The 17,619-nt window shown below is 35.7% G+C and overlaps 1 protein-coding gene across 1 annotated transcript in view; it reads left to right on the top strand.

Moving 5' to 3' along the window:
• Nucleotides 1-17,619, top strand: part of LOC102984175 (disintegrin and metalloproteinase domain-containing protein 32) — a 198,371-nt gene that overhangs the window by 156,776 nt on the left and 23,976 nt on the right. The window contains exons 18-19 of the mRNA XM_028481958.1: nucleotides 15,179-15,278; nucleotides 16,398-16,557. Of these exons, the coding sequence (XP_028337759.1) occupies nucleotides 15,179-15,278; nucleotides 16,398-16,557 (260 nt within the window). The remainder of the gene's footprint in view (nucleotides 1-15,178; nucleotides 15,279-16,397; nucleotides 16,558-17,619) is intronic.

Here is a 17,619-nt window from a genome sequence, read left to right as displayed (position 1 = left end):
TTCTTCTATGTCCTTGTTAAACGTTTCTTGTATTTTCTCCATTCTTTTTCCAAGATTTTGGATCATATTTACTATCATTACTCTGAATTCTTTTTCAGGTAGATGCCTATTTCCTCTTCATTTGTTTGGTCTGGTGGGTTTTTACCTTGCTCCTTCATCTGCTGTGTATTTCTCTGTCTTCTCATTTTGCTTAACCCACTGTGTTTGGGGTCTCCTTTTCACAGGCTGCATGTTCGTAGTTCCTGTTGTTTTAGGTGTCTGATCCTAGTGGTTAAGGTTGGTTCAGTGGATTGTGTAGGCTTCCTGGTGAACGGGACTGGTGCCTGTGTTCTGATGGATGAGGCTGGATTTTTTCTTTCTGGTGGGCAGCGCCACATCCGGTGGTGTGTTTTGCGGTGTGTGTGAACTTATTATGATTTCATGCAGCCTCTCTGCTAATGGATGGGGTTGTGTTCCTATCTTGCTAGTTGTTTGGCATGGGGTGTCCAGCATTGGAGCCCACTGGTCATTGAGTGGAGCTGGGTCTTAGTGTTGTGATCAAGATCGCTGGGAGAGCTCTCGCCGATAGATATTACGTGTGTCTGGGAGGTCTCTGGTGGACAAGTGTCCTGAACTCAGCTTTCCCACCTCAGAGGCTCAGCCCTGATACCTGGCCAGAGCACCAAGACCCTGTCAGCCACACAGCTGGGTCATCCTGGAGAAGATGGACTGAAGCCAGGTGTAAGCTAGAGGATGGGAGACCTGTCAGAGGCTTGTTTGATGAAATCAGGCAAAGGATGGTGACATTCTGTACCCAGGCTCTACTCGTGAAGGGGAAAGGGGTGCCATGGGAAGTCGAGTGCATGCTTTCACATCCGAGGCACACGTGGCCCTGTCCATTTATTTTAGATCATCCCATTTGTTGGTGTATAGATATTCATAATATTCTCTCATGATCCTTTGTATTTCTGTTTGTTGTTATTTGTTGTTATTTCTTCTCTTTCATATCTGATTTTATTCATCAGAGTCTTCTCTCTTTTTTTCCTCAGTGAGTCTAGCTAAAGGTTGTCAATTTTGTTTATCTTTTCAAATATAAACTAGCTCTTATTTTCATTGGTATTTTCTACTGTCTTTTTAGTCTCTGTTTCATTTATTTCTGCTCTGATCTTTATTATATCCTATCTTTCCTTCTACTGACTTTGTGTTTTGTTTGTTTTTCTTTTTCTAGTTCCTTTAGGTGTATGGTTAGTTTGTTTATTTACGATTTTTCTTGTTTCTTGAGGTAGCCCTGTGTTGCTATATACTTCCCTCTTAGTACTGCTTTTGCTGCATTACATAGTTTTGGTATTTCATATTTTCATTTTCATTTGTCTTCAGGTAATTTTTTATTTCTCCTTTTATTTCTTTTTTGACCCAATAGTTATTAAGTGGCATGTTGTTCAGTCTCCACATATTTGTGATTTTTCTAGCTTTCTTATAATTGTTTTGTATCTCATACCAAAGTGATTGTAAAAGGTACTTGATGTGATTTCAATCTTCTTAAATTTATTGAGACTTGTCTTGTGTCTCAAAATATCCTTGAGAAAGTTCCATGTACACTTTAGAATAAAATGCATTCTGATGCATTTGGATGGAATGTTCTGTACAAATCTATCAAAACCATCTGGTCTCACGTTTCCTTTAAAGCCACTGTGTCTTTGTTGAGTTTCTGTCTGATACATTAATGCAATGGGGTATTAAAGTCCCCTACTATTATTGTGCTGTTTTCCCTTTATGTCCTTTAATAATTGTTTTATATATTTTAGTGCTCCTGTGTTAGGTGCATGTATATTAATAACTTATGTCTTCCTGATGAATTGTCCCCTTTATCATTATATACTGTCCATCTTTGTCTCTTGTTACCTTTTATGGATTGAAGTCTGTTTTGTCTGTTATGAGTATGGCTACACTTCTTTTCTTTTGGCTGCCATCGGCTTGGAGTGTCATCTTCCGTCCCTTCACTTTGAGCCTATGTTTTCTTTAGAGGTGAGGTGAGTCTTCTGGAGGCAGCATATAGTTAGGTCTTGTGTTTTAATCCATCTTGCCACTCTGTGTCTTTTGACTGGTGAATTCAACCCATTCACATTGGGTGATTATTGATAAATGAGGACTTAATACAGCCATTTTATATTTTGTTTTCTGGTTGCTCTATATCTCCATTGTTTCTTTATCCTTGTGTTTCTGACTGCTATTTTGGTTTCATGGTTTTCTCCAATGTTTTTCAGTTTCATCTTTTTTTTTTGTTTCATGTCTCTGTTCTAGATTTATGTTTTGTGGTTACCTTGGGGTTTGTATAAAATTTCTTATAGATAATATAGTTGTTTTTCTGCTGATAGCATCTTCGTTTGCCTATACAGATTCCGTCAGTTTCCACTTCCTTTTTGTGTTTTTGTTGTCTCAAATTATTTCTTTTTATGTTATGAGTTTGTTACCAAATTGGAGTAGCTATAGTTATTTTTTCTACTTCCTTTCCTTTAATCTTTATGTTATAATAAAGTTTCAGAAAATCTATTCTGATACAGAGTTGCATTTTTTTTTATTCTGTCTGTATATCACCTTACTCAAAGTTTTATGTGCATTTGCCTTTTCATTTAAGGTAGAAGATTGCCTTTCAAGATTTCTTATAAAGCAGGTCTAGTGGTGATGAACTCTCTCAGCTTTTGTCTTTGGAAAGTCTTTATTTCTCTTTCATATCTGAATAACTTTGCCACATAGAGTATTCTTGGGTGACAATTTTTACCTTTGAGTATTTTGAGAATGTCACTGCTCCACTCCCCTGCCAGTCCTGTAGAGTTTTTCTGCTGAGAAATCTGCTGGTAGCCTAATGGGGGTTCCTTTGTAGGTTACCATCCTTTTTTCCAGGCTGCCTTTAAAATTCTTTGTCATTCACCTATGCTAATTTTAATATGTCTTGAAGGTCTTTTTGTATTAAAGTAATTAGGAGTTTTCTTAGCTTCATTCCCTTGTATATCCAGTTCCTTCCCCATGTTTGGGAAGTTCTCAGCTATTTTTTATTTAAATATGCTCTCTGTTCTTTTCTCCCTTTCTTCTCTGGGATACCCATTACCCAGATGTTGCCCTTCCTAAAAGAGTTGGATAGCTCTCATAGAATTTCCTCATTTAAAAAAAATATCTTATTTCTCTTTCCTGTTCTACTTGTATCATTTCTAGATTTCCATCTTCATGCTCACATTAGCTCTCTCTTCTGTATGGTCTGCTCTATTTCCAATGCTTTCTAATGCATTCTTCCTCTCGTTTATTGAGTTCTTCAGCTCCATAGTTTCTGTTTGGTTTTTTTTTAGAGTTTCATTCTCCTTGGTAAAGTATTCCTTCTGTTCATTAATTTTATTCCTGAGCTCATTGAACTGCCTTTCTGAGTTTTCATGTAACCTGTTGTGTTTCTTTATGACAGCTATGTTGAATTCTCTGTCAGTCAGGTTGCAGTATTTTGTGACTTTAAGTTCATTTTCTGGAGAATTCATTTTCTTCTTGTGATACTCTGCTAACTGTGGTTCTTCATGGTGCTTGATGAGTTGTTCCTCTGCCAGCACATTTTAAGTAGGGAACACCTTTTTCCTTGGTTCTAATCATTCAACAATTTAGAAATTAGAGGTTATTTTCCAGTAGGTGGTGCAATAGCACAAGTTTGGGGGTTTTGTTACAGGAGCTGTTTCTGGTTATACTTTAAAGCCTGTACTTTCCACCCTCCACCACATCTGTCAGAATTGTTGCCTGTGCCCTCATTATCACTTCTTGTGCCTCTGAGGTTGTTGGTGCCTTGTTTCTGTCAGTGTCACTGTCCTTGCCTCCTGGACCACTGAGATGGTGGGCTCTTCCCTCCTGTCCAGGATCACCTGAGTCTCTAGTTCCATCACCACCGTGGGAAGGGAAGAATAATATGGGAGCCAGGGTCATGCTGGTGCCTCTGACATATTTGATGTTTTAATGTTCGTGGGCTCCACTGCTGTGGGTTGGGGGGCAGGGGGCTGGAGTCATGGGCACCTCACCCACTGGAGGAGCAGTGTCCCAGGTCCCATTGCTGCTACTGCTCTGTTACCTGTGGCTGCAGGTGCTGCTGCAGCCGGGAGGCCAGGGTCATGCATGCCACCTGCCCTGCTGCTGCTGGGTTCTCTGTGATTGCAGACTCAGGGGTCACGGCTAGATGGCCAGGATTATGGGCACAGCCTCTGCTTTTCCTTGTTTCTGCCTTCTCTGTGTATTCCAGTTTACCCACCTTTAGCTGTAAAGAAGTGTAGAATTTGCTAGTGTCCTGGTGTGTCAGGGAGAGACAACTTTGTTGCATTGTGGATGTTTTACTAGTTGTAGATTGAAGGGGAAAAACAAAGGTAGCTTTTCACTTCGCCATATTGCTGACATTATGTCTTGCTATAACCTTGTGGATCTTGTGGACACAAGCCCTGTTGGCTTTCCAAGCTGGATTTTGTGAGGCTCGTTTCTCAGTTGCATGTCTGAAAAGTTGGGGTGCCGGAGGTGAGGTTCAGATCCTTTGCTGCTCTGTGAGAAGCTGGGGGTTTTGAATTCCCTCCTGGTTGTGGGTCACTGTACTGGGGGTGGGGTTTATGGTAAGAAGCCTACCTGCTTCCATGTGGGTTTTCTCATTTGCCTGGTGTGTTGCAGTCACTCAACTAGTGTTTGTAGTTTTTTTCAGAGGAAATTTTTCTGTAGTAGCTGTAGATTCAGGATGTCCATGGGAGGGGGCAAGTTTGGGATCCTCCTATGTCACCATCTTCAACAGGACTCCTCCAGTTTCTTTTAATTGGTATTTTAGAACATTAACATCCGAAGTGATTATTGATATAGTTGGATAATAGCTACTGTATTTGCCACTGTTATCTATTTATTGCCTTTGTTCTTTGTTCTTATTTTTGTCTTCCATGCTTTCTTCCTTTTGTGGTTCTAATTGAGCCTTTTATATGATGCCATTTTCTGTTCTTTCTTAACATATCAGTTATGTTTCTTGGTTTACATTTTTTATTGGTTGCCCTAGTGTTTGCAGGATACATTTTACAACTAATCTGAGTCCACTTTCAAGTAACACTATACCACTTGTAGTGTAAGTAATCTTGCAGTAAGAAAATTATATCCTCCCCCCATCTCTTGTATCATGCTGTCATTCATTTTACTTACGTAGGAACATGCATAATTGATCACATTGTTGCTATTATTATTTCGAACAATCTGGTTTCTGTTAGATCAGTTAAGAAGAACAGCAGAAGTTTTTATTTTATGTTCACTTACTGTGTCTCTAATGCTTATTTTTCCTTATGTAAATCTGATTTTTCTGACCTATATAATTTTCCTTCTCTTTGATGATCTTCTTTCATCATTTCTTCCACAGCAGGTCTACTGGTGACAAGTTTCTCAATTTTGATTTGTCTGAGAAAGTCTCTTTTTCATTTCTGAAAGAGTAATTTTTCAGGATACCAAATTCTAGCTTGATGATTCTTTTCTTATAAACACTAAATATTTCACTCCATGCTCTTCTTGCTTGCATTATTTCTGAATAGTAATCCAATGTAATTTTTATCATTGTGCCTCTATAGATATGGGTATTTTGTCCCCTTTGGCTTCTTTCATGATTTTCCTTCATCTTTGATTTTCTGAAGTTTGAATATGATATACCAGCATGTAAACTTTTGGCATGCATCCTGCTTGTTGTTTTCTGAGCTTCTTGGATCGTTGGTTTGGTGTCTGACCTTAATTTTGTAAAATTCTCAATCATTATTGATTCAAATATCTTTCATATCTTTCTTTTTTTGCCTTCTAATATTACTAGTCTACATAAGTTATACCTTTTGTTGTTGTCCCACAGTCCTTGGAATTTCTGGGATTTTTTCAGGATTTTTTCTCTTTGTTTTTCAGTTTTGGAAGTTTCTATTGAGAAATCCTTAAACTCAGAGATTCTTACCTCAGCTCTGACAAGTCTACTCTTTATCTCATCTTCATTTCTGTTGTAGCTTTTCTCTCTAGCATTTCTTTTTGATTCTGTCTTAGAATTTCCATCTGTCTGCTTACATTACCCATCCATACTTGTTTGCTCAGTACTTTATTCATTAGAGCCCTTAGAATAGTAATCATTGTTGTTTCAAATTCCTGGTCTGATATTTCCAACATCCTAGCCATAGGATGCTCTGATGCTTGCTCTCTCTGCTCAAACTGAGTGTTTTGCTTTTTTATAAACCCTGTGATTTGTTTTTTCTTGATAGCTGGACATGATGACTGGGTAAAAGGAACTGCAGTAGTGTTAAGCCTTTAATAATGTAGTGGTAAGCTGTGTGGAAGGGGAGGGGAAGCATTCTATAGTCCTATCCTTAGGTCTGTCTTTTAGTGATCCTGTATCTTTGGTCTGTGAATTTCATAAATGTTTCTTGGTTTTTCCCCCTTCTTAGGTGGGACAGGATGGGTAAGTAGGCTAGAGTTAGAAATTTCCTTTCACCTATGTCAGTTAGGTTCTGGAAAAAAACCTCAGTAATTTTAGGCTCTGATATAATAATTTCTCTTAAGGTTAGGCCTTGTTAAAAAGAACAGAATACTCTGGTATATTTCAAAACTGCTTCCTTTCCCCTCCCCCTGCTGGAAATACAAGGGAATTTTTCTCTGATATTCACTGTGAGAAGCTGGTCCAGCTCCTGGAGGTAAAACTCACAAGTGTGGGGCCCACCCATAACTGGACACTCCTGGAGTTTTTAACTCTCAGACTTGACCAAACTGAGCCTCCAGTAAGTCAATGACTATTGAATTTTTCCTATTCTGGTACTAATTGCCATGGGGGTTTCTGCTCTGGTAATTTGTGATCTCTTTGTTTGCCTCTCTGCCTCTCCGGTTTTGGAGGCAGCAGTTTGTCCTGTGACCTTAGTTCTCTGACTGACATAAAAATTGTTGATTTTCCAGTTTGTTCACCTTTTTACTTGTTAGGATGGAGTGGTGACTTCCAAGTTACTTACATGCCAGACTGCTTTTGTTCTCACAAAAATTTTTAAAAGTGGGTCTCTGCTGCTGTAACTAGAAAAATATAAATTGGGCATATATAAATGGAAATGTTATTAAGATGCTTTTCTGAAGACAAGGAGTGCTTTACTAACACTTCACAGAAATCTTCCAGTGCAGTGACAGCCACCCCACCCAATCAATCTTGTATAATTTAACAGCTTAAAAAAACAGTAAATACTCAGATTTGATCATTTGGCATTCCAAAATACTAAACAGCTATTTCATGAATTGACTATTAGGTAGTCTGACATTGGGTGAATTGGCCTAGGCAAATTGGCTTTCTATGAATTGACTTTCAGAAAATTAACTTAAAGCCCCAAATCATACAATATTAAAATAATAAATATTAGAATAATAAAAGACAGATTACAGTATGAAGTCAGTAAGTTAAAAAAAAAACCCGTCACATTTGAATACAAGTGTAAAGCACTATCCAAATTTAAAAATATTCGTTCTGTTGAAAACTTTCTTTCAGGGGTCACAAATTTAAATATGCCAACAGACTAAATCAATGGGTAAATTTCATTTGGTGTACAAAGAAAGACATTAAACTACTTGTGTCACCATTGACACACCTACCTAGTTCTGTTGCTTTATTGTAGTTTGTTTTTTGAAACGTCTCTGTACACACACGTGTGTTTGTATACATGCATGTATATACACACACATAAATAAATTCACTAATAAGTTTAACTTTAAAATTATACCAGTGTTATCACATTAGTTTTTGACTGTTCTCTTATTATCAATTTACCATGTTTTGTTACTGTTTTTTTTATTCTAGACTCATTTAATCATGTACAAAAATATATATACATATATTCTTTGATATTAGCAAGAGCTCAGAGCTCTGCTTGGCACATAGTAGAAACTCAAATCTTTGCTGAATGAATATCTGTCTGTGGATTGATATTAGATAGATATAGGTGGTATTGCACTTTTCTATGTCTTACTTTTTCATTCAACAATATTTTACTTAAATCCTTCCGAGTCAGTAGATATAGGTTTCATAAGTATTTTTTTGTGCATATGTCATTGCATGCTGGCACCTGTATTTCTGTGGGAAGATTACTGGGAGTGTGACTGCTTGGTTGAAGGGTATATATGTTTAAAATTCTAATATAAATCTGTTAAAGCCATATTTATTTCCCAAAATGCCCAAACACTTTTAAATTTACTTGCAATGTAAACAAATACCTCCTCTACTTCATCTCTCTCCCTTATCCCCAATCTTCTTGAGCTTGAGATCTAGAAATATTCCTTTGAACGCTCTGGGCATGTCAAATAAAACTTATCTGGAGCCTAAATGTGTCCAACAGGGCAATTGTTGACCTGCTAACAATCTAAGTTCTCACTCCTTCAAATTCACGGACATTGCTTATTCTTTTCTTCCCCATAAAATAAGTAGTACTTACTCATCATTGAAGACTGAAAATTTAGAAATCTAAAGTAGAAAGCAAAAAATTAACCATATTTTTTTACAATACAGAGTTAACTCTTCTCCTGCAAGCTTTGTTTATTTGTCAATGTATGTACATGTGTACATATGTATAAATTCATTTATTCATTCATTTATCAAATGTGTTTATCTTTGTGGGTATGCAAATTTATTCATTGAGTTACTGATTCAACAAAGCAGACATGGTACTATATATAAAGGGAAATAGCATGCTTTTTTAATCCCACGCATTTCTCTCTTAAGAACTTTTCCATGCTTTAAATATTGCCTAAAAATTGTTATAAGAAACAATATTATTTACAATTGGCCCTCCATGGATGTAGAAACTGCATATATGGAGGGCCAACTGTACTATGCAGTTTATATAAAGGACTTTGATATCAACAGGGGTCCTGGAACCAATCCCCATTGGATACTGAGGGATGACTGTAATTTTATTTTAACCATTCTGTTATGTTAAATGGCATATGATATTTGATTCTTCATTATTATCAAAATTTGCTTTGCTGAACAAACTTGTACATAAATATTTGTAAGCATTCTTGCTATTTCTATAGGATAGATTCCCAGAACTAGAATTATAGAGTGTAAGGGGGTAATCCCCTTTAAGATATTAACCTAAAATTTTTAAATGCTTTCCAGTAAGTTTTATAAATTTATTCTATGGGAATAGGCATACGAGAATGCCTCTTTCATTTCTTCCTCTCAAGTCTAAGTACTATTTTATTTTTGATATTTGCCAACTTGATACACAAGAGAAAGTTCTTCACTATGGTTTTAATTGTCTCCTTTGACTGTTAGTGCAATTGAACATATATTCATATGTTTAATAACCATGTGTTGATCAGTAAATTATCTCTTCCTGCCTTTTGCCCATTGGTGTCTAAGATGTGGTGCCATGTGTATTATTCATTTGTCAAATATGTATAATGGCTGTTTTATTTTATTGACCTATCTATTCTCATACCAGTATAATATTTTTTACATTTTATAGCTATTGGTAAAAATCAAGTATTTATATTGATATGTCAGATTTTCTAATTATCCCATTTTTGGATTATTTATTCATATCTTTGTTATTTTCAGGATAGTTTTATGTTTTCTTCACATGATGTTGCATATTCCTTGTTAAAATAATTTATACGTATCACATAGTTTTGTTACTGGTGTGATTAGGGATCTTTCCTCATTACTGTGTAAGAAAGTTAATGATATTTGCATATTCGTTTCTATTCAGGCAACTTACTAAACTATAGAAAATTTTTGAGGTTTTTGGTAGACAGTCATCTCTTGAAAATAACAATATAATTACCCATTTATTTCTACTGGCTGTACTTTCAGTTATTTCTATTGCTTTATTATATTGACTGGATCTTAAAGGAAAATTGAAAATTATAGTGGTTATTTCCTAGGTACCTTGGATATCAACTTTGCCCTCTGATGCAATGTGTCTCAGATTCTTCTTGAGTTATCCAGCCCTATTTATGTAATCAATCACTCTGAGAAGCTCTGATGATTTTGAAAATGGGATGATATTCAAGACCATAATTAGATCCCTAGGGGTACACACTGTATTTTTTTTCACATGAGGAGAGACACAGTGGAGAAACAGTGAGGCTACTATCCACTGTTTTTAAAAGAATTACCCTTTTCTCAGAAGTTCATGGATTTTTTGGAATATGGAAGAATACATGGATCTTTAATCACAGTTTTGCCATAAACAAGTAGAAAGCTAGAAAGAAATGTATGAAACAACAGTTTTCAGATATTAGACAATAGCAGCATAGGGCTTTATTCCCTGAAAGAAGGGAAACAAAAGAGATGTGATTTCCGTGGCTCTTTTCCTATTGTCAGGTTTTGGACTGCAGCACCTTGGGTGGGATCTGGACTGAGCGCAGGCTCAGTAGGTTGAGGAGAAGGAGATTGGTGTTATGAGAGATTAAAGTGGATAGAATCTGTGAGGCAGTGTTCCAGGGAAGAAGCATTGATATGCAGGAAGAGGTTCAGAAATTTGCATAGAGGTCCTTATGGGTCTCTTGATGAAGATCAAACCACACAAAACCAGGGAAAGAATGACAGAACTGTTAAACTGAACAATTATCAATGTTTACAGAAGGCTGGGAGTTAATTTGAGTTACAATCAGTCAGAGTGAAGAGGTGTTTTTGAAAACCTGGGACATTCACTAGAGATCCCAGAAGAGTCATGCTTTACTAGTAGCACCAAATTAGCCTTAGAGAAAAGGATATTCTAAATCTGCCCTATCAAAGTATAAAAACAAGCCTTGATCAAGCTGTTCTGCAAGTAACTTAACTGCCTGCCAGCACCAGTATGGCAATCTTTAAAGGAAAACAACACATTCTACAATATGATATTCACAGTATCCATCATAACATTTTAGAAAGTAACAAACATACAAAGAAGGAGAATTGTGTGATCCATAGCAGGAGAAAAATTTAGTCAGTAGAAATAGACCCGGCAGTATTAAAAATGATATAATTAGTTGACAGGGATTTTAAAAAGCTATTACAAATATTCTCATGGATTTAAAATAAAACATTAACACGGTAAGAAGAGAACTGGGAGATATAAAAAAGCACATGGAATTTATAGAAATAGGAAAACACCATAACTGAAATGAAAAATTCTTTGGATGGTATTAACAACACAACTGATACAGCAGAAGAAAATGTCAGTGAACTTAAAGATAAGGCAATAGAAACTATTCAAACTGAAGCAAAAAACGTAAAAAAGACTGAAAAAAAAATGAATCAGTGACCCTTTAGATGCTGTCAAATGGTTCAGCATATGTGTAATTAGTGTTGCGGAAGAAGAGAAAGAGGGGAGGCTAGAAAAAATTTTAAGGAATTTTCAAAATTTGATAAAGCATGAACTCAAAGTTCCAGGAAGTTCAATAAATCTCAAGCCAGAAAAACACAGATACATACCAAGACACCTTATAATCAAATTACGGAAATCAACAATAAAGGAAGTATTTTTTTTTTTAGGCTGAAGAACAACTTTTATTTATTAAGAATGAATAATGATATAATATATAATAATCAAGAACTAATAATGTATCAAGAAGAAGGATTATTACTAACTGATACACATAACTGAAAAGCCCAAGCATGGCTAGATTCCAAGACTCAGATGATGCTGTCAGGATTCTGTCTCCCTCCATCCCTCGATTTGGCTCCCTTCCCTCTAGGATTCACTTTCATGCAGACTCTCCACACATGTGGTAATAAAAGTGGCATTCAGCAGCTCTAAGTTTAAATCCTACCAGCGGTAACTCTGAGACAAATAGCTTCTCTTTTTAAAGGGTTCCAATACGCTGACTAATTGGCCTGATCCGGTTCATGCACCAACCTCAGAATCAGTCTCTCTGGGCAGGGAAAGTGTGATGCATCAAAGCTGGGCAGTGTCACGTCCCACAGTAACCACACTGCCGATTTATAAAGGATTCATTTCCCCTAAGAAAATTTCAGATACTGTTGCCAGTTGAACAGGGTAGATTCTGGGAAGAAAACAGTAGCAGATATTCATTACCCTTACCTTAAGACCATAACCACTTAACCATATTTCTCAGATAAAGGGATTTACTGAAATAGCTATGTGTGTGGTAGTTAAACTATTACTTTAAAAAGGGACATCGAGTGATTAAGTCTACACCAATGTGTTCATCCATATCTATACTATGATTTCTACTCAACCAAGGTTGATTGAAACAGGTAGCTTCCAATTAATAAAAGAGGTGGTTTCTTTAGTTATAAAAACATAAATTGTTGGTGTTCAGTCAATCCTATTCATTCCAAAACAAGCATGAAAGCAAAATATGATGTTCTTTTGTCCCCATTTTTTTCCCCTAACAATTTCAAAACTACAGAAACACTGAAGACTATTACAATGAACATCCACATACCCTTCACTTAGATTTACCAGTGATTAACATTTTGCCATACTTGCTTGCCCTAATAAAGGGAATATTTTAAATGTAGTCGGAGGAGAAAGACACATTGCATCTGGAGGAACAACGATAAGAATGACTTCAGGCTTCTTATCAGAAAATATGTAAGACAAAAAAAATTAAATGACGTCATTTAAGTGTGAGAAAAAAACCTGTCATTTAGTGTTCTATATCCAATGAAAATATTTCAAAAATTAAGGATATAAAGGAATTTTTTCAGATATAAACATCTGAGAGAATTTGTTGCTAGAAGATATGCACTAAAGGAGTTATTAAACTATATTCAGATGGAAGGAAAATAATGTCGTATGGAAATGTGGATCTACACAAAGCAATGAAGAGTGCTGGAAATGAAAAAGATGTGGATAAATATAAAATAGTGTATTTCATTTAAACTTTTAAGAAGACAATTGACTTTTTTTTTTTTTTTTGCGGTATGCGGGGCTCTCACTATTGTGGCCTCTCCCGTTGCGGAGCACACACAGGCTCCAGACGCGCAGGCTCAGCGGTCATGGCTCACGGGCCTAGCCGCTCCGCGGCATATGGGATCTTCCCAGACCGGGGCATGAACCCGTGTCCCCTGCATCGGCAGGCGGACTCTCAACCACTGCGCCACCAGGGAAGCCCTGCCCTTTTAAAATAAACACAATAATAATATATTCTGGCATTTATAGCATATTTAGACAAAGTTGTTTGTTGTTTCTATTGCTGTGATTTTTCATTTGCATTTCTCTTATGATTAATGGTGTTGAGCATCTGTTCATATTCTTGGTGGCCATTTGTATATCATCTTTGGAGAAATACCTACTCAAGTCCTTTGCCCATTTTAAAGTTAGGTTATTTGATTTTTTTTTTTGTTGAGTTGTAGGATTTCATTGTATATTCTGGATATTAACCTTTTATCAGATATATGGTTTGCAAGTTTTCTGTTCTATAGGTTGCCTTTTCACTCTGTTGATTGTTTCCTTTGATGCACAAGCATTTTTAAGTTCGTTGTATAGCCATTTGTCTATTTATACTTTTGTTGCTTGTGCTTTTAGTGTCATATCCAAGATATCATTGTGAAGTCCAATGTTACGAAGCTTTCCCCCTATGTTTTCTTCTTGGAGTTTTATAGTCTTAGGTCTTACATTTAGATATTTAATCCATTTTGAGTTAATTCTTCATATATGGTGTGAGATAATGGTCCAACTTCATTCTTTTGCATTGGTATCTAGTTTTCTGAGCACCATTTGCACTAGTTTTCCGAGAATCACCAAGTGATTCTCCTTTCCCCATTGAGTGGTCTTGGCACCCTTGTCAAAGATCCTTTGACTATATCAGTAATATGTTTACCAATAACAGTAACTGAATAGATAAATGGAGATATGGGAAAACTCTTTTTTATAGTATAAACAATATAGAAGGAATAATGGAGTTAAATAATTATCAGTGGATGCTAAAACTAGTGGGTGAAAGTTTTACGAGGACCCAGATACTTTCATAATTTCACAAGTATCTCCTCACAAATTGCTTATTAATTACAAATGGAGGCATGGTAACTGACAGTGGAAAAAACTTGGAAGGCAGCACCTTAACCAAGTGATCCAAAAGTAACAACACAATATTATGACAAAGTGACAACATGATGTCTCCTGAGAAGGACGACATTACTTCTGTGAGGTATTTCACAGTAGACATACACATACACATACAACAACATGAAGGTGATGCGACAGAGCTAAGGCAATGGATACTCCAAACAGAATACTTTTTTCCTGTACATTTCAAGCCATGGAATAAAGAAATTAGATTCATGTTCTTAAATTGAGATCTTAGAAATTGAGAGATGTTTTATATTATTTTGAGAAGTAGCATAGCATAGTGGTCAAGGGCAGAGACTCTGAAACTAGATAGCTTCAGTTTAAATCCTGTCTCCATCACTTACTAGCCATGTGACCTTTGGTAAGTTAAATATCTATGCCTCAGTTTATTCATCTGTAACGTAGGAATAATAATAGTCCCAACCTTATAGGGCTGTTGTGAGGATTTGATGAGTGAATCTATATAAAGTGCTCAGAATAGAGACTCACACATAGTAAGCACCATAAAGTTGTTTGCTATTATTAATTAATTAATTACAGAAATTAATTATCTCATGCCCTCTTGTAATACAAAAAAACCTTTGCTTAAAAATCAAACAAACAGAAGCTAACAAATTAAACAAACCTGATCCTGGTCAAGGGCAGTATTATGCTAGTACATGTTTACCAACTAGTGTGAGGAAGAGTAAAGTCCTCATTTGTAAGTACAAATACTTCAAACTACCCCATGATGTCACTGAACTTGGAGATGGGAAGAGATGTTACACACTCAGCCCTGGGAGCTGATACTGGCTGGCTCTAACACACCACTGGAATGGTCTCATTTTCATTAAAATTTATGTAGGTGTTTCTGAAATTGCACACTAAATTTTCAGGTGAACATTTGAAGGTGTTAAATTTTCCAGGTGCAAATATTGTGAGCCTCACTTTACAGCTGCTTTTTAGCGTGTGTGTGTGTGTGTGTGTGCACTTTAGGCTAAAAACCCAAGCATTTGATTTGTAGAATTCTCTCTCTAAATAAATCAAATAAAATTACACTAGGTGAAAATACAAAAGTAAGCTTGATGATCCATCTGATAATTTTACTTTCTATGAGAAAATATTTTTAAATGATCATTTGAATTAAAAAATGATTCTAGGTGTGCACTTCCGAGATGACGTGCAACTGTTCTAGTGGCTACAGCCCTCCAGATTGCCAAGCGCGCTCCAGAGTATCTTCCAGATTGCCTGGGGGACAGGGCAAGTATCTATCTCTTCTTGTATCCAGTTAATAAAATTCTCAAATTGCTTACCTTCACAAAAACGAAGTTCTATTTTTGCCACTTTGAAAGAAACCAGTATTTGTAATTAAAAGGTAAGTAGGCTTCCTCAAGAAATAGACACCAAATATGCTTTGTTAGTCTTGCTTTTTGTCCTAATACTAATTTTGAATATGATTGAAGCTGAGGGTATCTTTTAAAATTTTTATTTACTTATGTCTGACTTTCTCCTTTAAACTGTCTTTCAACCTTTTCCCCCTTTTATGCCTGATCCTGTGGTTTCAGCTCTATGCAAACAACACACCCTGTGTCCAGCACTGTTAATATGTGTCTGTTATAGAAGAAATAAAGGAAATAGAAGATAAGTTTTTAGTCTGGCGTTTATAGTTTACATGATAAAAATCTATTAATTGCTGCTAAAGAGATGACAGAACTGGCTAAAACAATATTCTGTTTGTTCACCATGACTTTAGTTTTTGTCATTTATTCATTGATTTAGCAAATATTTATTGAATTCCTAATATATACCAGGTGCTCCTCATATGGCACTAGGCATGTACAGTAAGCAAAACAAAGTCCCACTCCTCATGGCATTTAAAGAATACCCAGTGCTAACTAGCTGCAGAATTAGGATTAGGAATCAAGTCTCCTATTTTTTATGGCAGTGATGTTTTAGTAGCACTGCAGTGACTCCGTATGTAAAAACAGATCCCTAAATGTCAAAGAGCCAACAGTCTAATAAAGAAAAACAGGATATGCACATATATAGTGGAATTCTGTGATAATACACCTTGTAACAACGCGAGTTTGTTGGATAACCTTACAAAATAGATTATATATCATTGAAGTTTTGGGGTCCCACTTATAGTGGGATTTTGCTGTAGCTGCTGTATAATGTAGAATACGTTGGAACTTTCTGGCACTTAGTTTCTATTCTTTTACAATGAGAGTTTATAGAGATAGTCTTAAGTATTATGATTCTATTATTTTTCTATGTTCCTTGAATAACAATAAAAATTAAGAACATTGTAATTAGTTTGCTGTAACTTGAAAGTAAAAGTCGACAGCTTAATATTTTTACTCTGATTTTTATTTTTAGGTTTAATCAAGGACAGAGGTTTTGAGAAGGCTGGGAAGAAGCGGTGGCTTTTGGGTATCTACATTGCTTTACCTGTTCTCGTCGTAGCAACCATAGTAGCTGTTTCATGGAAGCCTTTGAAAAAGTGGTTCAGCAAGAAAGAGGAACCCCAAAGTAGCGAGTAAATTGAATTTGTGTTCTGAAGTTAAACCGTAGTACCATTTAAATCTAGTCACATATAAGGAAATATTATGAGTAGCCATAATACTTTACATTTTACAGGAATTTTGAATGCTATAGCAGTATCTCATTTAATTATTTGAGCTATTTTTGAATATCCCTATTTTAAAGATGCAAAAATTTTGGAATGTGGTTTTAATAATTTGCCAGTGTCATCGCCTTGGTAATTGACAGAGGAAGAACTAAAATGTATCTATATCTATTGCTTTCAAATGCCCAGTGATCCGTGTCACCTACAGAAGTACCAGAAGTATTTATTTGGAATGCAGATTTATGAGCCTTATCACAAATGAAATATTTCAATTTGCATTGCTGCCTCATGTAAGAAATAATTTTAAAAATATTCTCTGGGAAAAGTCTTCAGAAGGCAAATTTATAATTTCGTATATAAAATATTTTTATTTAAAAATATAGTTCAAAAACAAAGACAGAACAAGGTGACAAACAACCATTTGCCCACCACTGGAAATAAACATGAATATTTTGTTTCTCTTATTAAATAAACCGCTGTATATACAGCTGCAATCCCCATCTCCCTCTCTGTGGAGAACAACCTCTGCACTGAAAGCTGGTGTGTCTCACATATTTTTACTACACGTGGCTACATCCCTGTGGCATATCTAGAATTATATATAATTTTAAATATTTATACTTTAAACATATGTTTACCCTTCTAATTCTAAGTTTGTTTTTCCTTTTTTTCTTTTTCTTTTTTATGAGCAGTCTTCTCAGAGGTTTTTCTGTTTTATTAGTAATTTAAAAATATAATTTTTGGTTCTGTTGAGATCCCTATATTTCCTTATGTTTATTATCCTTAACTTATTCTCTGTTCCTCTTTGCTACTCTCTTCACCTTTGCTATGTGTTTGTTAATTCTACCTTTGTGGAGTCTAATGCTTTGTTTATTAATTTTCAGTTTTTCTTATTTTTCTAATATGCTTTTAAAGTGAAAACTTTCTCCCTTATATATCATTTCCTCTACATTCTCCAGTTTTTAAGATACA

The sequence above is a fragment of the Physeter macrocephalus genome, chromosome 20, assembly GCF_002837175.3.
Source record: "Physeter macrocephalus isolate SW-GA chromosome 20, ASM283717v5, whole genome shotgun sequence".
Taxonomy (NCBI): Eukaryota; Metazoa; Chordata; class Mammalia; order Artiodactyla; family Physeteridae; genus Physeter; species Physeter macrocephalus.
The sequence above is the reverse complement of the archived record's forward strand: the minus strand, read 5'-3'. Positions and strand labels throughout refer to the sequence as shown.